The 24,353-nt window shown below is 33.9% G+C and overlaps 1 protein-coding gene across 5 annotated transcripts in view; it reads left to right on the forward strand.

Moving 5' to 3' along the window:
* LOC112694186 (ankyrin repeat domain-containing protein SOWAHB) overlaps window positions 1–24,353 on the forward strand; it is a 101,129-nt gene that overhangs the window by 62,088 nt on the left and 14,688 nt on the right. For 4 of the 5 annotated variants that reach the window (XM_025569579.1, XM_025569581.1, XM_025569582.1 and 1 more), the window contains 2 exons: window positions 20,442–20,447; window positions 23,604–23,693. In XM_025569579.1, coding sequence (XP_025425364.1) covers window positions 20,442–20,447; window positions 23,604–23,693 — 96 coding nt within the window. The remainder of the gene's footprint in view (window positions 1–20,441; window positions 20,448–23,603; window positions 23,694–24,353) is intronic. The other variant, XM_025569580.1, reaches the window with a different exon arrangement.

The raw sequence follows: 24,353 nt of genomic DNA on the forward strand, positions 1-24,353 counted from the left end.
CCCGTGCGATAGTGTCCGCGGGAGAACTATTAAGAAATTATACGAATAATACGGATACATTTTTTTCCCCTCACCCCTAGGAAATTTGTTCCGCGAGCGCGCGCGCGCGTGAGAAGGCGTTCGGTCGGTCAGGGGCCTCGGGGGGCTGCGGCGTCCGTGGTATATAACCGACAATTAGAGCGTTAATATGACGTGGCCGAGATTGCCCCAAGGGCTGTGCCAGGGATTCTACGCGTTCGTATCGGTCTGATCCGCAGCGACGATAAGAGCTGGTGATGTGCCCACAAAGCTACGGAAGCCGTTTCGGGTCGGATGAGGAAAAAAAAATTACTGTTTAAATATATATATACGTATAATACGTATTAATGCGTGCGCGTTTGTGTATGCCATCGTAAGTACTATTCGCCGCCGCAATAACTCCCTCCGGGTCTATGGTTCATGCTAATGAGGACACCTGTCCTAATAAAATTTACATTCATTTTACATAAACATTATTTTTTTCATGTTTTAATAACCGCGTTTAGAAAAACGTAAGTTCGAGCATAAGGTATGTGTTTTGATATTGTTTCGTTGTAATGTTATGTATTTACGGTGAGAGATTGTTGTTACAACGGTTTATATTGTTTCATTATTATTGTATACTTATCGTGACGCCTCGAATGTCATCGGAATACGAAAACTGCAGTAGCGTAGTGGACCGCTGTAAACGTTTATCCTATTCGTATACGGTTGTATTTACACTGTACTTTCGACGTTTCTATTTATATCGTACATTTACAGTAACCCGTTTAAATTTTTATGTACCTAATAATACATACATCACGTTTGGTCATCGTTGAAACGTTTGACATTTTTGGAGAAGTTAAAAAAATTAAAATCCGCAACCCAGTAAATCATATACTGCAGGATCGTTAACATAAACTAAATTAGAAGTCTTCGTCCTACAGTATACTATACGCTGACGATTTCAGTTTGTGTTACACATAGTGTACAAATACATGTATAATTACAATAATACAACAACATGGTCCTTACACGTAATGAATATGATATAATTATTACTATTATTATTGTACAATCGCTATACAGTGTACTTCCTTTAGTTGACACAATAAAGTGCTCTATTGTACAATGATTAACATACCGGAATTTGTTTTCGTTTAAAAATAAAAGGATTCTTGCGTTCTCAATTCTCGTCGAGGCACTCAGTGTGTAATAAATCATTCGTAATTAAATGGTATTCGCGAATTACTACGGGTTTCCACGACGTGTCGTCCCTAAGAAATTCGAAAAATCCAAATTATTTCTTCCAAAGTCTTCCAAAAATATTTTTCCTCTATAAAGTCTGCATGAGCTCGAGGAATGTTTATAGAGATAAATAATTTTATATTATTCGCATTGATCAGTTTCGACACGATTTTAACTGGTTATGTTATTTGCTTTCCTCTGCACGGTGTCCAATAATGTATTCCATAGTATTTTTGTTCGTTGTGTTTGTTTTTTCTTTTGTCATATTTAAATAGACTTATAATGGAATAGTTATATGTACTAATATAAAGCCATCGTTAACATTACTTGTACGTTTATATTTTGTAATATTCAACAGTCGGTATTCACTGGTATAATAATATTGTTAACGTTTTCAAAATTAAAAAGTTTTCAACCGAATGTGCGAAAATATTATTTTAATTGTATTAAAATCGAATCGTTAGTTATTGTTATTATGCAATACGTTTAAATACATAATCGTTAAATATATATTTAAGGATAGCATAAAACCGCATTATTGACATATTTCTAAAATTCGCTGATTGAAAAATGTAAGTTGTACACACTCATATTTATATTATATAACGTATAGTGGGTATTCAAATATTGGAAAATAGAATGTTTTCGAAATAGTGTTTAATGCAACAATTTTAGTATGAAATTAAAAATATTTTCAATTAACATCGTATAACAATATGTACGTTACGCCAAAGAAAATAATCGCATTTAATTATAAATATATATTATGTAGTACGTATATAAAACAAAAAAAATTCAAGATTATTTTCGAAACGGAACAAGTATGATGATTTATGTTGTTAATGAATTTGTCAGTTGCAAAAAAGATGGATCGTATTTTTTTATTTACTACGTGTACACATCACAATACGTTGCATACGCATTGCCAACATTTAATGTCGCGTATGAGTAACCGGCCCGTAATGATGGATTATAAGATAATTGCTTTAGGTATAAGAGTATAAAATTTAAAAAAAAAAAACAAAAAAAAATATGGTTATCCGTAAAACATTTTTATAGAAATTTATAACCGCCCGGTTGTCCGACCAATTAATTTTTTAGAAAATTAAAAAAAAAAAAATACGATAAAGACATGTATTATACTTTCTTTTGGTCCTCTTCCGCCCAGTCACCGAAACATTCGGAAAATGTGAGGCGATCTTTCACGATGCGCGCGCGTTCAGAATACGAAAACTCCTGTGTGTGTACTTTTTCGGTCATAATTTTTGAAGAATGTGGTCTTACAAACGCGCATACGCGCTCATATTTATATATATATGTATATATATATATATATATATATATATATATATATATGTGTGTATCGTAATATTTACATACCGCGTCGTTCTCAGCGTCTACACACGTAGGCTAAACTTTTTTCGGTAGGCGTCGTCGTTTCTGTGTACGGCCGAGGTAAAACAATATTATACGTATATACATTTTTTTTTTTTTTTTATGATATATGTTTCCTCGGGTTTTCTACCGCGTTGCTCACCATAATTCAGATCCACCGCACAGATATCCGCGTATAATTTATGTGTGTTCAACCAACACGGTAGCCTCCGAGACATGCGTGGATATACGGCGCGGGGTCCTTATCACGAGCCGAGATTTTTCGTCGTCTCCTGAAATTGGCTTCCAAACGCACGCACACTGACACATGCACGCACACGTTTGTTCGCACACGCGGGTACGCGTGCATTAAATAAATTTATGTGCGTGCGTGTATGTATACGTTTAATAATAATTTTATTATTACCGTTTGTGTTATTATGCACGTGTGTGTGTGCGTATACGTTCGCGGTACAAGGGGTGTCCTCGATTTTTGTTCGCCCAAAATTTATGGGCTCATGACTTTTGGCGCTGTCAGTCCGGGACACGGATGCGCTCGTGGTGTACAGATAAAGACTTTAGCGACGTAAAAAAAAAAAAAACTTTATGTTTCCTAAAAATATCTACGGCTCTTGTGTTTTATTCTCCCAGCAGCTTACCCGGGTATAACATAATAACAATGACGTTCTCGGAATAAATTATAGGAGGTTATAGTTAGGTCTTAAAAAAAAAGTGCATTTTTAAAAGCCCATCAAAAACGTTTATGTGTGTGTGTGTGTGTGTGTGTGTGTGTGTGTGTGTGTGTACGAATTGCGTGCGTTTCTATTTCATTTCTAAATTCGTTTTTATTCGCCATCATATTACGTGTGTTTGTATATGGTATAAAGAATCGGTACTGCATTTGGAAAGGTCTAACGATTATTTATTTTCTAAACACTTCATTTTTTGTACTTTGTACTACAGATTTTTGGATATCAAACATAAATTTACAATGAAAGTTACGTTTTTATAGTTTCATGATAAATATATGCTAGTGAAATTATATTTAGATGTAATAATCATATTTCAAAAAAGTGCAATTTATTAGTTTATATAAATTAAATCACAAAAACATGTATTTTCGTATGTTATACGTATACTTGTATATGTATAGTTGTGTGTATCCTTATAACCATCCGAAAAGACATTTATCAAAGAGAAAAATGTATTAATTTTGTTAGTAAATACACATATTATATTATATCATTAACCTACAATATTTCTTCGTAATCCCTGGTAACATAAATATATTTTATGTATACATATATCCATGTATTCCATACAGTTTAAAAAGACTTGAACGTAACCATAGGTTTGAATATCGAATTGCTTAAAATACTTCAAACAATATAAAATGTTATTATTTCTTATTTACGAACATTACGTAAACAATTCATCTACGTGTTGTAACTAATTTGTGTAATGTATATGTTTCATGTAAACGACTACTCACCTGTTCCCGTATGGATTCGGACATGCAACTGTTGCCTTTATACCACGTATGCAGTATGTGAGTATATATGTATATTTTCAACATTTATAGTTTAATATGATTTACGCGATTAATATGTTTATATTAAGCACAACGTATATATATATATATATATATATTACAATAAAATATAAATACGTTAATAATTAAGTTTAGTCTCGGTAACTCAAGTTTTTTTTTTCGTGTCCCCTGGGAATATCTTTATACTCAATGCAATATCTATCACAATAAGTAAAAAGTTAATATAATTATACATAGACAACTCAAAGTTGGTAATGATAAGTATCTCTTAAATTTAATAATTAAAAATATTAAAACCTATTTACAATCATGCATCCACTAAGGTATGATAAAAATTGTACAGTAAAATAATCAGTACAGTAAATTGGTTACATTAATAATCGCTGAAAAAGTGAACATAATCAACGAACTAATTAAAAGGGGTATACCTAAAAATTAAATTGCCAAATACTTTAATATTCTGCTGAGTACACTTTTGAATCAGACTGAAAAATAAAGACGATATTTTACAAAAGTATGAAACTAATAAAGGGACCGCGAAAAGAGTAATTAGACAATTAAGAACAACGTTGTTTTTCGTAAAATATGTAATGAAAATGCTTCAATTGACAAATCACTATGTTATTAATTAGTAAAATACGCACCAATATTTAATCAATATTCTTCTGGTGACGTTTATAACGTTGATGGAATGATTTATAAAGTGTTTATCGAGTCAAACATCCGTTTAAAAGGAGAGGATTGCTCAAGAGGAAACAAATAGTATTATAGTATTGAAAAATCATCAAAACTTAAATGTTTTAAATATACGAAAATAATTATAAATCAAATAAAAAAGTATGGAAGACGAGTGAATGATTTGAAAAATATTTAACTAATTTTGGTAAAAAAATAATTTTAAAATGAAATAATTACTACTGTTAGAATAAAATTTCTTTCATCAAATACGAATTCATAACTTCAACCTTTGGACCAATTGGACCAATATACAATACAAAACTTTAAAATGGTATATTGTAAAGAAGTCATGCGCAAAATGTATTATCGAAAGTAAATATTTTTTTTACTAACTTGCTGTAAACTACGCGAGTGTTTTAAAGCATAGCGAAATTTCGAGGACAATACAGTTATAAATATTTTTATTAAATCTGGAATTTAATGCAATGAAAAAATAATCAAAATTACTTATGTTAAAGTCGATGGTGAAATCCAGTAGTTATGCTACTATATCGTAGTCTATATACTAGTGTTTTTTAAAATGTAATCAAATTGCGGTTAACAAATATGTGCGTATCCTATGTAGGTTTATAAAAATGTATCTTTTAACTGTAATTATAGATAATAAAATAGATTATAGTCAACTAAAATATTTTCATATTTTACAAAAAAAATTTCGAGATATATAGCCCGAATAATACATAAGCATATTTAATTTTTATCTCCCTTGAAATTCGAGTTACCGAAACTCGACTGTATTGTTATTGTCTGTGCGCGCGGAGGGTTCACGGTGGAAAATTAATCAATTGAATATTCACAAACATAAACTGCATATAGGGAATCGTTGGTCGGAGGTGTTCGAAGCATGGGCGGCAGAGTGAAGGGGAGAGAAAAATGTCTACCCTCGCACCCGGGGCGGCGGCCACCGGAACTTTGACCGACAGTTTCCCCATACACACGCCGACTCACTGTTGAATAATGCTAATTAAAATCGGTCTGCCATTGTTTCCAATTAATTATCATATTTGTATAATATGAGTTAAGCGTATTAAACAGTTTAATGCGTGATACATCGTGCACAATATAATACAGTTGCTCGCGCGAGGGTGGGGGGTGGGAGGAAGTTTGATTATCATACCGTGTCAGGACGTGTTACAGTTTATGGGTTGTTTTCGTATAGGAGTGCAAGCGCAGACTTGTAAAGTTATTGGCCTAATGTAAATCACCTCACCCCCGCCGCCTACATCCGGGTTCACGGCTTTATCGGAACCGTGTTTTCTGGTCAGTGTTAATATTTAAAAATTCATATTTCAATAATATGTTTTCATTCCGTCCGACTATATTACGTATTCGTACGCATGTACACTGCGGCTCGATGTTTATGTATGATATACGCGTGTATATTAGTAGGTGTATTATATATATAATATGTATATGTATTCAAAACGCACATTTACACACCGCCGAGCAGTTTGCGCATTTTACCTCTGTACATTGCAGTATTTTCGATTGTTTATTGCTAACGCCAAATACGGGCAGTTTGCTCTAAACTTAAAATCGATCATCTACGTATATGTAACAATGATATGTAATAATGATATGTATGTATTTACAATCTTACGCTTCTATAATATCTGCGATGCGTGTGCTTTTGTGAAAACGTAAGCAAACCGTAACCATGCACTACGACTGATTTCATTTTTTAAATCAAAAATAAGATAATTTTTAGTTTTTCCTGGTGCGTCTCGCCAGTTACGTAATGGTATTCGACTAAATGATTCGTTAACAATTACTTCTCACTCCAAGTGCTGTTTTTTTTTTTCATGCATCATGATATAATTATATGTAATTAGAATTTATGTATTATCCGTTCAACATTTATGATTACAGTTTAGTTAATGATTTTTTTCTCTATTATTTCTCTTCTGCGGTTTATTGTTGAATCAAGGTACGTTTGTACTGTACATAATTACTCGTCAATCCGTAAGTTACAACTTCAGTTTAAAAATATATGCTTAGTGAATCATAAACAGGATCAAAACTAGAGGTTTTTTTGGTTTTACCTTTAAGTGTTTCAAAAATTTGGTAAGAAAATACCTATGTAACGTTTACATTTTTTCCTATATATCATAGGTGTATATGTTTCAGAAATTAAAAAGAAAAAAAATTCTTAAGGTTATCAAAATCTACAGAAAATATTTTAATTACATGACTAATAATAATAACATAACAATCAAAAAAGCTAAAAGGTTAACGAAAGCTTTTACAAATAGTTAATTTTCCTGCAGTGCTCGAAATGGACCGGAATGCACCGATATGATTTTCTGGTTCGTAATATTAACTTTTACGTTCATTCTGGTTGGCTAAAATTAGAATTTAAAAGTTTCGGTTAGTGAAAAATATTGAAAAAAATTGCCAATTGGTAAGACGTTTCTGACAATATCACAATCAAGAGGATTAAAATTATCAAATTTTCTTTCGACAAAATATAATATAATTTCATAAGTTCTATTTTTATAGAGGGCTAAAAGACTTGCGTTAATAATTTTGTAAATTAAGTTACTGGAATAAATCATTGTAAAATATTTATGAATAAATTATATTCTTTACATCACCAATCGCCAAAGATGAAATAAGATGACCATGAGCTAAGACAAGTAACAAGTTCTTTAGAAACGAAATTTTAAAAATAGGAAACATTTTGTCTACTCGCTGGGTTGCGCCTAGTAAACGAACTATAAACTGCTGTCATAAATAATGGTTTGACTGTTTATGAACGTATTAGATCTAATTCAACAGATGTAACAAGGGATTCAAAAGAAAGAACCGAATACAACGGGTTCAAATTAATCATTTCCACCATTGAATTTGTTAGTAATCCCAATGCAATGGCAGACACGTTAAATTAACTAGGAGACTTATCGGAGTAAATGCGAAAGTGTAATATCACTTTTATAGAAACCGATAAAGCTACTAAAAGCCTAATTAGAAACTATTCGAACCTGTGAATAAACTAGGTAGCGCTTTACAAGCAATGTATTCAAAATGGGAAAGCAAAATAAATTAATACATGTAAACTATATAGAGATTTAACAAATAATTTAAGAAATCGAATGATAACAACTAATTCATCACATGTATAGAGTGAAAATGAAAAATATCAGCAGGAGAACATATATATATATATATAATTATACAAATTTGTTTGATAGTCTTAACGTACTAGAAAAAAATAGAATTTTTCCGAAAATTGTGAATTAAAATATATTAAATTTGAAGATGATAAAATATGCTTCTTGTGTTGTCACTATCAATTAAATAAAGAAAATTATATGTTTCGGGGTTTTCAAGTATACAAATTGGAAGAAGGTGTTCCGAAAGACTTAAAAATACTTTTTAAAACTGTAGCTAATATTCCTATATCTACAACTGAGTGCGAGCGAAATTTTAGCTCAACAAATGAACCCCCTTCAGATCCTCATTAAGTAGTAATACAGTTCTTGCATTTTTATTCGGTTATTGTGTTGGACCTCCTTTCACTAAATTTCGTCCAGAAAATATGTACACTCAAATAAGAAAAAATGACAACAAATACGCAGCATTATGAAAATTATTATAAACCAATATATTTTAACCGTATAATTAAATTTTTTAAGCTTCTAATGTATATATTATTTATTTATTCTCTATTTAACTAATTATATTTTATTGTTAAGTAAAAACAATTTAAAATAATTGAAATTAAAAATTAATAATATTATCCGCAAATTAATTTTATGAGAGTTCTGATCCCTAACATTTTTCATTTTGATGAGTATTGTTTTTCTGTTTTTAAAAGAAAAATGAATGTAACAACTTTTATTATAATACGAGGAAATAATGTAAGCACTGGTTTTTGGGAAAAGTTACTTAAAATTTATAATCTCGTAATGTACCAATGAATATAAGTTTGCCTTAATATATGTGCTACAGTAATACACTTAACAAGGGTTGATTATGCATATTCCATGGTAGCTGTTGTTATAAATTCGAGTGTTTCCACCGGTAATTGTCTCTAATATATCCTCTTAAGTATAAGTAGGATGCATTATCACCTGTTTTTTTTCTTCCCCGTAGCCCGTTTTAGGAAATCACCTGTTTACCATAATTAAAGTCGAATTCGATAACTTGTTGTTAAAAGTCATTAAGTGGACGGTTTGCATTTATTTTAATGGCCTTGCAGGTGTGTCTCGATTTCGCCTCATTTAAACGGTAAACCTAAAATAACCACTTGTAATTATATAGTCCGTTTATTATTAGTGTAAATCGCCCTGTTTATGTAATTCTATGACAATATTTGATTTTCTTTTTTTTTGCGCTAAAATCACACATAACTATTTTTAAACATCGTTTAGGTTGTAGTTTTTTTTTCTTATTCACACCTAGTATAATAATAATTACGGTTGTATCATGTTATATTATACGTTACACATGGACTGCACATCTTCAATTTTACTATACAAAATTAGCTTTCAAATAACATTGATCCATAGATAAACTAAATATCTTTTGCTGTCGTTTATTTGTTTATGTGTTATAGACATGTAGTCAAAGGTCAAATTGCACTTATTTTAGTTTAATTGCACTTGGGTTTAAAAAAAGATAATGGTCGAATTGCATTCGGGTAAAAAGCAGGTAGTGGTCGTACTGCACTTGGGCTCAAAAAAGTATTTCAATAAAATTATCATGCATTTGAAGGGGTTAGATTTATTTTATTTAGTTACATTTATTACCATTTAGTAATCATTAGCGTGGCTAAAAATTATTATTTTATACATTACATTATTATATGTTAATTATATATATATATTTGCATTATAATTTTTATAATGTATAATCATATATTATATTATATATGTTATTATTATTAGGTATACATTTTTTTTTAATCATCAAATTTAATTACTGTCATTATTATAATTTTTTTTGTCATTTCGATCATTTTTTGTAGTAATGACTAACTGTATTCAAAAATTCTACCCTGGTAATACGCTTCTGAGTATGTATGTTATTATTATATAATATTACCTGCGTTATCTAAATGGCACGAACTAATATATAATGCTATTAAATAAGTTCGCTGTAGTGTTCAACGGAAGGATTCGTAATATTTTTAGAGGATTTTCCAATATAGGTAACTCTTTTTTTGAACGAGTGCAGTTCGACTATTACCTTTTTTCGATCCAAGTGCAATTCGACCATTTATTTGTAGATAATAAGTGCAATTCAACTATCCCGGTAGTCAAATCCAACATTTTACTATATGCCTAGGCAAGTGTTCAAATAATTAAACTCAATGCAATTTTACTATCCACCTAATAGGTAACTAAATAACTAATAAACTGCATGTAATCTTGTTATTATGATTTTATATAATTGCATTAACAATAATTAGTTTGTAATTTATAAGAAAATATAGTTGAAATTTTATAAAAATGTTTAATTTGTATTACTTGTCTAGATTTAAGATAAGTTATAAGATACTGTAAACGTATAGTGAACTTGCATAAAGTCACATTATTTGATTATATGCCTAGAAATTTAGTAAAATACTGATTTGACTATATGGTTACGAAAAATACAATCACAAGTATAAAATATTAAATAAACCAGCCCGCACTGTTAAACGTTAATATTTTTTCAAACAAATGTGGTTCTCGCATAAAAAAAAAAAAATTACACAACAATAAAACCACACTTTCCCGTATAGGACGTAAGAGCACCTGGCTACCATCAGTATAGTTTCTCGTGTCAAAATACAAATGCGACCCTGTTCGTTATTATATATCGGCCAGTATTTCACTATTCGTGAAGTATACGCCACATGTACAGCAGCGAATAGTACAATTAATATAAATGACAGGATATATATCATATACACAAGTAGTATATATATTATATTTATTCATCGTGAGTTCTATTGAACACGAGTTGTTCCCATACGACTTTATACCATAGGAAACTATAATACGAGTATGTGATCGTATAATATTTATATTGATACATGTAATACATTTATGTCGTATTATTATAATATTCAATGTACACATTTCAAAAATTGCATAAACGATTGAATTTTATAGGCTTGTGAATATTTAAATTATGCAAATGTTTTCTGTATCTGATATAGTTATTGTCAAACACTCAAACACGAATTTTAAAACCGTTCAGTATTTTGACATGTTTTCATAAACATTCGGCTTTTAATTTCATTGTGTCTATTGCGTAACGTTTCTTATGTTTACATTAATTATTTATTACATTTTTTATTCTAGAACTCGTACCCATAGTTATGGAACGATTATTCAAATGTATTTTCGTATTGTTATAGCTTATGTTCAACTTTGAACGTTCAAGATAAATCCTCCCGAAAGATTTCAATAACATTAATAATATGATCTGATTATTGTGTGTACGTCTGTGTAAAAACACATGTCGTTAAATTAAGAAACGTGAAAACACCTGTCATAGCGTATAACTCAAGTATATTAACTGTAGGTATCTGTCTAAGCATGTGTATACGTATATAAAATATATACTATAATTTCTTAGATGTTTAATAATGTGTTAATATAAATTTAATACGCGCACACATTCATCTTGGGCTTGGGGCGTGTTTTTTTTTAATTTTTTTTTTTTTGAGCAACTGAAAAACATAATTCCATTAGATGTATATTATAGAAATAGCGCTGTTTGTGAATGTACAACTGCTGCGATTCAAAGTATATTTTTACGAATGCGAATCAATTACGTATGCGTGCGAGCGCGCCTTTTCAAATAGTTTCTCCGCAACGATGTATACATTCTTTGTGAAAACTCACCGCAATACGCGGTGAACATTTTCAAACCATATCTCGTATACACGCATTCGTGTCCGTATAAATACACACGCGCTGTGTTGTGCCCACGACGTGTAATCTTGTTTATTCCTCTCGGATCGTTGACAAATTTCGAGTAACGTTTAAGTGTGCCGCGGCTACTTTTATGTTCCGAAGACATGTTATACGCGTATATAATGCACCCGATGATAATAGCCGTGATGTATATATTATTATTATTGTTGTCATTATTATTTTCATATTACGATCGACAACGACCCCGCGTGTACACGAATCGTAATCCCGTTGAAACCTATTCGCCGCGGCCCGCGCCCACGCGCCGTATTTCGTATGATGCGCGCGCGTTTGAAGACGACCCACAGTTCGCATTTATACAAATAAATACGTATACTTATACGCATTCGCATTGTCGACCGCGTATTATACCGACACTTTTGTTCGGCAATCGTGTGTGCAAAAGCCGCTACCGGAAAAAAAAAATGAAACCACCGCAAACCTGGTGTGTCTCTTATATTATTGTGTATTCTTTTGGCCGCCGCGACTGTAGTGTCATCACGCACGGGGCGCTGAACTCCAATGGGTCCGCGTGGTGAGGAAACGATACCGACAAAGGCGCATCGTACGTCGCCATAATACTCGCGCGAGGGGTGTATTTCGCCGCGGTTTTTTCCGTTCGCTTTTGACAAAAATCCGCTTTTCGGCGAGATCCGCTTAAAAAATTATGTCCATCGTGCCTCGTAGCGTACGCGATGAATACGTGTATAATGTAATATATGTGCGCGCGTGTACCCGAGATCCGATGCTGTTCGTCGCGACGTGAAGACCAGTTTGTGGAGGAAGCAATAAACCACAACGCGTGCAGCAGCCGGTTATCACTCGGCACTCTATTGTACACGTATTTGTATATTCTACGTTTGTGTGTTTGTGTGTGAATCCAAATATATGTGTATATATATTATACGAGTAATTCTTAAGACCATTCGTGGGGATAAAAATCGTACAGATTTATCGGGTTCGTGTGCAATAGGTACACACCGGTCGGGCGCGCGCACAGGGCCGTGTACTCGATTTATTGAGATCCGTTCGGGTCTTCTGGAGGTCTGCTGCGCTCTGTGAACCGTGCGAGTGCGCGCGTAGTGTAGTTTCTATGTATTTATACGGATTGTACGACTGCAGTACTGTCGTTGTAACTTTTGCGATTCGAAATTTAACACCGAAAATCTACCACCTCGTTGTCGTCTAAATTAGATATAAATTACACATTCCCCCTCCCCCACCTCCCTCATTTAACGATACACACATGCTGCTTGTATATATCGTTCAACCTTGAACCGTATTGGAAATCGTTTGTACGCGATAATAATGCGTGTAGGTCGAGATATAGGATATGCTGTAAGAAAAAAAAACAAATGTGTTTTCGAATATTTTATCTACATCGGTGTTTTAATTCACCGGTGTATGCCAACCGTGTACGCGTATGAATATGAACCGCGTTCAATAAATGTTTAATTTTTCGTGCGCGTTTCTTCTACACGTCTGTAGAACTGATAATATTTCAAAACAGTTTTAATTGTATTTACCAAAGTTGTATTCATCCCGTGCGTGCGTCCTGAAGACGTTTTAATTATTGTATTTGAAAATATATGTGTTATCGCTTTTAACACATAAGTACGTATACCTACCCTTTATCGTATGACTTGTTGCACGATGCGCGTTTAATTGCGCACGTTTTATGGGGGAGAGACTGTATATCGCATTTGGGGGCATATTAACGATGTGCAATTTGTTGCAGATGATAGCCTCGTGATTTACCGGTCGAGCTTAATTGTGGTAAGCGAAAAGCGCACGATGCAAATGCACATCCTAACCGCAACAGTGCAACTACGCCCGGGAAATTATGTACGTAGGATATGTATCGGTGCCATAATTTGTATGACCGTTGCATTTTAGGGTTGTAAGAATTTAACACTACATCGCGTTATGCGCATAACGCACCCAATTTATTATACACACTGCACGCGTGAGGGGTGTTACTGCAACAAATTTAGTGCGCAGCCGTATCCAACCATTTGAAACGTTTACAAATTTCGTAATAATGCGATATTAAGTTTTGATAAAAAACACTTTGAATAAAACGAATATATAATATATTTGGGTTGGGTTCACTGTAACTGGCAATCGGTATTAATCGTTAAAAACGCTTTTCCGTATGAGAGGCGCTTTTCCGTCGGTCTACAGACATTTTAACTAAATGTAAAACCCAATGTTTAAGATGCTTAGTTTTCTCTATCTTATCAGATAATTTGGTCTTTTATTCAACAAATTAAGCATGATTGTAGTAATTATGACGTAATAAAAACAGACATTTTACTCGATTTTGTATATTTGATTATTATATGTAATTTTTCAAATTTTCCATCATTTTCAAAATTGAATAATTGTATGGAATGAAATGGATTGAAAATTCAATTTTAAAAAACTTTAAAAACTTATAATTGAATCCTTATATATATAAAGACTTGTTATTTTATGTATATAAGGATTCAATCATAAGTTTTTGCAGTTCTTTAACATTGGATTTTCCCATCTTTAATTTCGAAAATGTTGAAAAGTTTGAAAAATCATATTTAATAATTAGATAAAAAAAAAGTATCTGGGAAATTAGATTTATACCAAAATCTCAACTGATAAACGAATGAAATGGATGTTTGAATGTTTGAGGTTTAATGTATGTTGTTCAGTTCATTGTGAAGTGAACCTACAATCGTTTCGTGTAGTGGTTTCACTATTGCTAGTAAATAGCGCTAGTAAATTTTACGACTATTTGCAATCATTTTGTTACACTTTTTTTCATTATTAAATATTTTTATAATATATCCAGTTTCATGCATATTATTATTAAACTTGTATAATATTGTTAGTTCACATGATAATGAACTGAACAACACTAAAATCTCAAAGATTCAAACATTAATCGCACTCGTTAATCAGTTGGAATTTTGAAAAGTAAAATGTATTTTTTATTATGACAAAATTACTAAAATGAATTATCATTATTATTGAATATAAGAGTAATCCAATAAAATAGAGAAAAAACCAAGTGTCTTAACCGGTGTTTGTACCATTGATTAATTAAATTCGTTAATAAAAGAAATATCTGAAAATTGACAGAGAGCAGCCTCGTATATATTTCTAAAAACTTACGATTTTTTAGTCGTAGTTATGAGCCTTTGGAGCTGCAATAGATCTACAATTTTGAACTGCTGATGATATTATTTTCCTACATTTGAAATTTTGACATTTATAATGATTGTTATAAGTGGTGAGACTCTCTATGGGCACCGTAGCCCTGTATAAATCCTTATTGCAATGTTTTGCTTTATCGCAGGTATGACAGGTTCTCTTAGGCATTGGCACTGCTAAGTCATTAATTTTGGTGGGCTTATAACTCGCTCGGTACACCGACAAAGATTCCACTTGACCCGATAATTTTTTCGGAACCTTTTCGGCATAGCGCCAAAGTTTTTGCATTTCGGGCCGCCGGTATTCGCAACCCGTTGTTGTATCTGTTTGAATTAACATTTCCGTTGGAAGCCGAGGATTTGGAGTTTTCGGTCGAGCTTGAATATCAATAAAATAAGTATTAAAAATATACTCGGATCATTCTCGTTATATACGTATACAAATAAAGAAAGGGAATTAGAGACACTTCTGCAAATTTAAACGATATTAAATGTCACTATAGAAAAATCAGTTTTATTTTATAAGGAAACATTTCTATTACATATATTTTTATTCTTGTGAAAAGCATTCGTACGTTTTAAGTATTTTCACGAACAGAATAAAATACATCTATATTGCGTGTAAATAATCCATTACCGCGATGACTATCTGTTGTTTTAAGTTGTAATAATTTTCGGAATGATGATCATGATGGCGATTAATTAGAATTTATTGTATGTATAAGTAAATATACGTATCCTCATTTTGAAATAACTCTTTTCCGCAAATGTGAACCCGTACCACGCGTTGATATCGTTATAATAACACTTCTAGTGTATGACTATAGTAATTCTTAAAAAACTAAATTTATACTATGCAGTGATCAGGTACACTATATTGTATATACGGCCGTGTTAGTCGAATTGCCTTTTGTTTCGTGTATATTGTTCGGTCCCGCGATGTTACTATATGTATACTGTAAAATATAATGTAGAACGCGTTTAAAGTGCGCTTAAACGTACACTAATGTCGTATTATGTACCCTGTAATACGCGTTTAATATGATTAAAGTGCGTATAATGTATAATCGCGTTTTTATATACGAATTTATAAATATTTTAAGCTTAATGGGTATTAAACGTCTTTGTGTGCAGTTATAATAATAATAAAATGCGTTCTGTAATGGTCGACACGAGCTGTACTACAATAATAGTGTACTATGCTGCGGTGGGCGTTAACACGGGGAGTGAGGAGGTTCAACTCTCCTCCTAAGAATTTTTTCGGAAAATACAATATATTTTAATACCATATTTGTTGCGCACAACAATCGCTGTTCGAGGGAAAACTAGATGCATTTAATGAGTGACACGTGTAGAAATTATATACTATTGTAATTATAAGAATATTGTAATACAGTCGCGACCATCTACGTGTAAATGAAACTTGCTTGAAAGTACGACACAAAAAAAAAAAACTGTGAACGAAAAACTAGGATTCAAAAGTGTTAACGGCATTGTAGTGTTTGTATTTTATTGCGATTCGCTAAAAAACAGACCGGTTCAAAAATCAGCACCGGTGGTCTTTGGTTCGATGGTTTGGCGATCGTGTTCGACAACAAACATTTCGATGACAAATTTGCTACGTACGTTTTAAAAAGTTCTTATTCATTTTTATAGTGAATAGTAGTTGAGATTGTAGGGCAACTTATCGATTACAAAATATACTCGAAATGCGAAATCAAGAAGAATAACGTCTTCACAACGTTTTTCCGATCGTTCGGTTTACTTTTGTTTCAGACTACATCATTTTTTTAACAGTACGACGTTTGGTACGCTTTAATAATCACCCGGTTGCCCTGGTATCGACGTGTAATCCGTCCCGTACATTGTATTGTGGAATCGGCTAAGTCCATCTCCGGCAAGGAACGCATGATCTTTGGGAGGCTTCGTTATTGTCACGCAGCTCACGTCTTTTATTCCATAAGTGTCGTTGTGCACGGTTACCGCGGTCCAGGGCCCGGCATGGCGTTTCCCGAGCGTGACCCGTGGCGTCAACCTGCAGTGAACGGGGAGCGGCCTATAAGATGTCCGTTGAACGGTCAACTTTTCCATGGACCTGCGAACGTTCGAACAGCTGAACATGTTTGATTAAAATTTTTGACTAATATATATTTAATACGACAAATTATAATCAAAGTATAAATAAATCGATAAAATATAATATCAACGCTTAACGTTTCAGTCGCCCAGGTAACCTTAATACATAACTAGTAGGTAATAGCAAATAAAAATTGGCCACAAACATCATAGAATAGACACTCGATCGGTTTGACTGAATCTGATTTCTTGACCGAAAACTGATCGGTTTAACTAATTTTTATTTAAATTTATATCATATTTTACAATATGTTGCCATCGAATGTTGTGAAACAACGGTGCCCCTCCGATAACACTTCCGAATCAACGCCATTTCAATTTCTTGAAGATTGTCTTTTAAACCTTTTTATTCGATTCTGCGTACATACTTCCCTCATAATTACAAATAGAAACTTAAAAATTGTTAGTGTAACTATAGTACCTTATGTTCTATAATAATAGCGTATCCAGAAAAACGTCCCTGGATTGGCTGTAGATAATAATTTTGTGCGCGTTCCAATATTGTACTATATTTTAATATTTAGCTGACGTATCGTATATTATAAAATGTGATAAATCGATCTGCCATTCAGGCGACGAACCACATATTTCTTTTTTCCGTACTGCATATATATAATACGTGCCGTGTTATTTCATTATAAGTGAGCGGCGGTAGCTGCAGGTGGCTAAATCTAGGAAATATTAAAATAAACTGACGAAAATTCCTCTATCCTATGCTTCAAATCGTTTACTCCTGAAATGACGTTACATTAGAGTATTAGGATGCTGTACGTTATATTTATGCATGTAACGATTTCATAAAAATATCTTTTTTTCGGGCTTAAAAATGATTGCAATAGCTCATTGAACGAACACGTTGCAGGAACATGGATTAAAGTGATTTACGGTTACCAAACGTATGCGTAAATAATGTTATTATTAACATGTTCTGCGCGCGCAACTCGAAAAACAAAAAGAACAAAAAAAACAAAAACGACAAATGTTTTCCTAATTCGCATTGCACGCCGCAGTTGTTTTATGGCGAGAACGCGCGAGGGCGGCAGCAGCAGCAATGGCAGCTTCCGACGTAACGTAATAATATAATACAACAATGCGCGCAGATAGTACGCGCGAGATAAGCGAAAAGAAACTATTTAGAAAACTCGCGCGCGCGCGCACGTATGGTAGCCGCGTGCACACGTGTTAAATCGAGAACGGGCATTGTGATGCTCACACACGGACACACGTATTTTACGTTCGCAGGGTCAAATGTTAGGTTACACGACGTACCGAGCTGGGACTGTTGGTCGCGCATTGTTGTACCGGGCGGCAACAACTGTTCAATACGATAATACACCGTATTTACAGTGATAATAATGCTATGCCACACTGTGTATATATTGCGGTGCCCGGGAGAAATAGAGTCGTTTCGCGGCGGCGGCGGACAATGGAAACTTATCGTAAAGCCTTCGATCGCATCGACAAAATATACAGCTGGTGCCGGCAGTCGCGTTTTCGCGTTTTGCAATGATAATACACGTGTACTAATAACCGCGTTGAAAACGTACTGAGCGTTCGATGAAATTACGTACAGCGTCTGGATACTGTCTTGTAACATTTGTCTGGTGTTATTTATACGCGGTATACGTTTTGCTAATATACGTGCACTTACGCGTATATTTACACGTGTACCGGCCACGATGTTGTGCGCGTTTTTCACGCCGAACCGGAAGCAGACGGGCCGAAAAACCTTTTTTCGTTTTATTTCTTCTCGTTTATCCCGCGGCGACCCGGTCGTTTCCACGAACTGCACACGTGCACGTCGATCTTTTAGCGTTGACAACCCGGCGCGTATTATTAATCGTCTCCACCCGTTTAGAACAGGAGTCCGATTGCTCGCTGCTGCTGCTGCTGCTGTTGCGAACAACCGATGAAATGCGTTTAGCGCGCGCGGTTATAAATTACACGTAAATAATACGTCTCGCGTTGTTCCCGTGGCTCCAACAAAACGTGTCTGCAAACATTTTCGCCTCCTCCGGGTCGCAACCTTTACACCGCGTCCCTGGCGTGTGTGCGCGCCCGTGCGATCCCGTGCGCTCTTCCCGTCTTCCGCGAACTCTGAGCAGCAATGTGGTCGCCGTAGACGGATGCGGGACTGAGAAAAAAAAATTCGACCTAACCGTGTTGTGTTCTCGGTAATCTATGTCCCCGGGGAGCTAACCCTGCAGCAGCAGCAGCGCGTTTGTCAGGCACAACGCTGCAAACCATTAATGGCGTTTAACGCAGTTCAATTACAATAGAAAAGGCAGCGCCACGTTTTGTACCGAAATTTAAGTATATTTCGAAGTGAAATTATGTTTTCTTACAACGCATACACGTCCCGTCGAAACTTCTGTTCGGGATCGGCGCCCAATGACTTAGTTTTTTTTTCCGGCTCGTCTCTGTTCAATGTTTTACTAAAAATTCTCTATTCCCGCGCAATATATTATTCACCTCGATTCAAGATGTGCAGTTCCACTTAAAAAATACCATGCATACGCGTTGTGTTTATACTTCATACGATGTCTATCTGTTTGATCACTTTGTATCACGTGCGCAAGTGCACTTTATCATAAATTCGTTAATATACTGAACATTATAAACGTAGAAATATTAGTTTATTTGAACTACGACTCTTGGAAACAGTGGTCCGAGCCAATAAGACCGTGGCATTTAGTTAGCTACTACGCTAAAGTTAAAATCTATACGTTCACATTTCGTGAAATTTTTATTTATCCTGTATAAATTTAATTCTTGAATTATTATATAATTATTAAAACGTGCAATACGAGTTCAGATGTGAAATTTTTAATGATAACTCAGCTTCGTAGAATTAATTAATTCTATCGGTTCCGTCGACGGTGATGGGTTTCAAATCAACGCGAAAATATATAAATATATAATTATTTTATATCGTTCCGGGTACTTTTTCTATTTATTTTTTTGTGGATTACGAAGCTACGATGCCCTTTGTTTTCAGCAGAGTTCGTCATATAGTATTAATGTACGTTCTCTGTTCACCTCGAAAAAATACAAGTAACAATTCTTGCTCTATGAAAAAAATAAATAAATATGTATTTATTTTATACGTGAAATTGTTACGCGTCTTTACCATTTAAATATGCAAACGTGCATGCAGTTGTCTCTCCTTCTAACTTTAAAAATTTTTTTTTTAAATAATGGCAAATGATATTATAAGTTAATAGGAAATTATTGAAAGTTTTATTTTTGTAAATCTTCATATAACTTATAAATCAAAATATTAAATCCGATGAGAGCTATAGTTATGCAACCCTCAACTTGGTCTAATCGATTTTGGACCATTTAATTTGTTTACCTTATAATTCTTAACAAATGTACAATGTTTACCATGTGTAACCGGTTTACAAGTATATAGTTTATTTTACATTATAAAATATAACAGAAAAAAACACAATAGTTTCTACAGTTTTTGGGAAAAACTAGAGTATTTATCATTTTGGAAGTATAACGTATCCCCTACTGTCTCATGTTTATATTTATAAACTGATATGAAGATACAACATTTTTTATGTCTTTTTCTTTTCGTTCTAATATTAATTCTATGGATATCATCTAAACTGTCAACAGTGTTAATAATTGTTGAGTTATTTTTTTTTCCTGGAACTTATGCATTTTACGGTGAGACAAAAAGTCGTATCGGCAGATAAAAGGAAGAATGCGTAAATAAAAAAACCTAACACTAACTTACACGATCCGTGTAAGTATATTTAGATATCATAACCATGATATGATATACTGCAGGTTCACAATCATTAGTTTATAGGTGTATGCGAATTGTAAATGTTAAACTTATCGAATATGTTCACGGTCTGTGCGGCATAAACGTCTATAGGTTCCCTAAATGAGTGTACCTTTGTACTTCCCGATGACATTATTATACTCGTATATAACTATTAACTATATATATGATATTGTTTAGGTATTAACTGTGTATTGAAGCTACATACGCGTGCGTAAGTATGTACAGCATAAGGACTCGTATTATTATTGTACCTTCGACTATATTACAATAATAATAATAATAATTATAATAATAAAAGCCTTAGAATTAAATTATAGGTGTGTTATCTACCGGTGTGCGCATTTTATGCGTTTCCAAACCGGTTGATTATAATATTTCTCTGGACAAAACGAGCGATTGTGTAATTATATCGTATGTATATAAAGAGTATCTACACGTACAGTGTGTATTGAACGAAATTGTTTGTCTACTTAATGCTGCTGCGCGTAAATGATTCGACTTCAAGTTTTCATAGGGTACAAACCGTAGCCACGGACGCACATTTGTATAAAATATTTAAATATTTTGTACAGTTAATTTATGTTTATTTGTAGTGAATTTATGGGCGCATGCCTAAATAGACTTACGTGTAAATATATAGAAACGTGTGAATTTTCGTATAATGCAAAAATAAGCCGTATGGCTACGGATGAACTTTGTTGCGGCACAAATTAAATTATAACTTTCAAAAATGATTTAAATAATATTTGTATAATTTTATGCTAAATAATTTTCAAATCGTGCTACTTTATCTGTCTGGCTGATAATAATAATTGTGTATAATATACATATTTTATTAAGTATGTGTGTAATTAACTATTTATAAATAAATAGTAAGTAAATAATAAAATAAATAACAAGATCAGTGACGGCGACCGCAAAGGGACGTACAAAATCGTGCCACGGCCACTGCCGAACCGGTACAATGAGCTGGACTTTGCGTTGGCCTTGGGCTACTTCCTGAAGAACCGCACAATGCCGCGGACCGTGAACAATAACGACACGGTGGACTTCGATTGCGTGCGCAAACAAAATATCCTATTTGGCAACTTGATCAGGTCGCTGAAGGTGGCCAAAAAAAAGTACGGTCAACTGCGGGATGGCGTGGCCTATGAGATCGAAGACTGGATGGGCAGCATGGCCATTGGCATTTCGGACGCACGAAAGACGATGTAAAAGCACGTGAGCCAAACGGCCACGCTGGTTAACGGCAAGATTGGGATCGCCGACAAATCCGTGACCAATGATATCGTTATGACGGAGAAGAAGATCGTAGACGGGGTGATCAAGACCGAGAAGTCCTTCGTCGACAGCATATCTAAGGCCGAACACTGCGTCAACTTCGGTCTGAGAAAGGCTGACCAGGTTTTAGGAAACACTCTGAACACCACGTTGACTATAACTGAACTAGGCATTTTGGTTCATGAAGAAGGGTTAAACATAGCGTTTGCGGTTTTGTCGTGGAAGTCCGTGATCGACATCGAAACGAAAATAAAATTCTGATGGGATACAATATTTTATACTCTCGAATTATTAATATTTATACATAGTTACTAATAAAATAAATGGCGACAAGTGTGATATACCCGAAACAATGTATCCTATTATAACGCGAAATATTCATGACTATAAAATGTGTTGCTTAGGTTCGAGGATGGCATTGTTATGGTTACTGAACACGTATTTTTCTCCCGGTCAACAGATCGGGTATGAATGATTAAAACTTTGAACTCGTAATGGGGATACCACCCTACCATTCAGTATTTTATTATTAATTCTAGGTACGATAGATTTTGGATTCGATCCGAGTGTTATTTTCTCGAATAATAAAAAAAAAATACCGTTCTACGCCTGAGAGTACGGCAATTCGAGACAAGGCGACCGGATAATTTAATTTATTATACGAAACGTTTCGCGCGTCGTACACGTATATACTGTACGAAAAAAGGTAGATACACGTGTAATACAGCAATAATACTTGAATATAAAACCGTGTGTACGTGTGTTAATATTATTACGTCGACTGCGAAGTATCCTCGTAGACGGCTCGCGCAATTAAATAATGACCCCCGGGTCCCTGGGGGCCGCACTGCGCATAGTACTTACTGGTAGTACTAGTAGTAATGTCTGTTTAACGAGTGTGGTAAGTTGCACGGCCGCGGTACAATTGTGAGACGATGGCGGGAAAGGGTTATTGTTGTCGTGCACAGGTGTAAATTAAACAAAATAATAATAATTATTATGATCTCGAGCCGCGCAATATACGTGTGGTGTGTACATGTATGTGTATACTTTTATGTTGTATACAAGCACCGCGCGCGTAGTCCGTCACGAAGTAGTATCCGTTCGACGATGAGACACAGCAGCTGATATAATAATGCGCGTCTTGCGTTTCCGAATATTACTAACCGTGCACACGTATACCGTGTGTGTATACGAAAAAAATTATTATTCTTCGAGAACTAGTTTTACGCGGCTAATAGCCTGCAAATTAGTCGTGTGCAACATGCAAGATTAATTAGCCGTTCAGGTGGGCTTATAATGCAATCATTTGTGCGTGAGCACGCGTAAAAAAACGAAATACATTAATGTGAATTGTTTTATTTGAGTTTTAGACTGCGTTGCACTGGGCCTCGAAACACGGTAACATGGACCTGGTGAAAATGCTGGCCGGCACGTACGGCGCAAATGTCAACGCCAAAACGGTAAGCGCGGTTATTTTTCGTTATTTTTTTTATAAATTTCTCACTATATTCACTTAAGGTAGAACCATGTTGCAAAACAATGCAGGTAATTTTAGCTTTTAGTCGTTTTCTCTGTCAGACCCGCAGGCGGGAGACAAAAATTAAAAATAATTCTAATACAATGAGTTGAGTATCTTTATTTTTTTGTGAGATAAGTAAAATGAGATTTAAAACAGTCCTAATCGTGTTAAAGTGGCCTATTTTCAATTTTGTTATAGGAAGGGGGTTGAAAATATTTTTAACAAATAAGTGGTTTTATAATATAAAAAATAATACTTATAAGGTATGAATTAATACATTATTCTATTATTATTTTAAATACCAAAAGGTAAACGTCTTTTTTTCGTCAGTTCACCAATAATTTCTTCAGTTGTTATTAAGTAGTTTTTATTTATTGATAGCATCACTAAACCGTAATTTTTTCTTCTTTTGGTGAGATCGAGACTCGAGAACCGACATAGAGATATTTTACTTAACGACACAGTTAAACCAGTGGTGTCATTTGAAGAGTAGCAACTGGGACATTTGCTCCAGTCCAATACAACCTATAGTCGGCACACTTAAAAAATATAAGTTGTCTTCAAGATGTCAATTTCCTTAACACATATTAACCGTGAGTCA

Source organism: Sipha flava, unplaced genomic scaffold, assembly GCF_003268045.1.
Source record: "Sipha flava isolate LNK unplaced genomic scaffold, YSA_version1 124_pilon_pilon, whole genome shotgun sequence".
Lineage (NCBI taxonomy): Eukaryota > Metazoa > Arthropoda > Insecta > Hemiptera > Aphididae > Sipha > Sipha flava.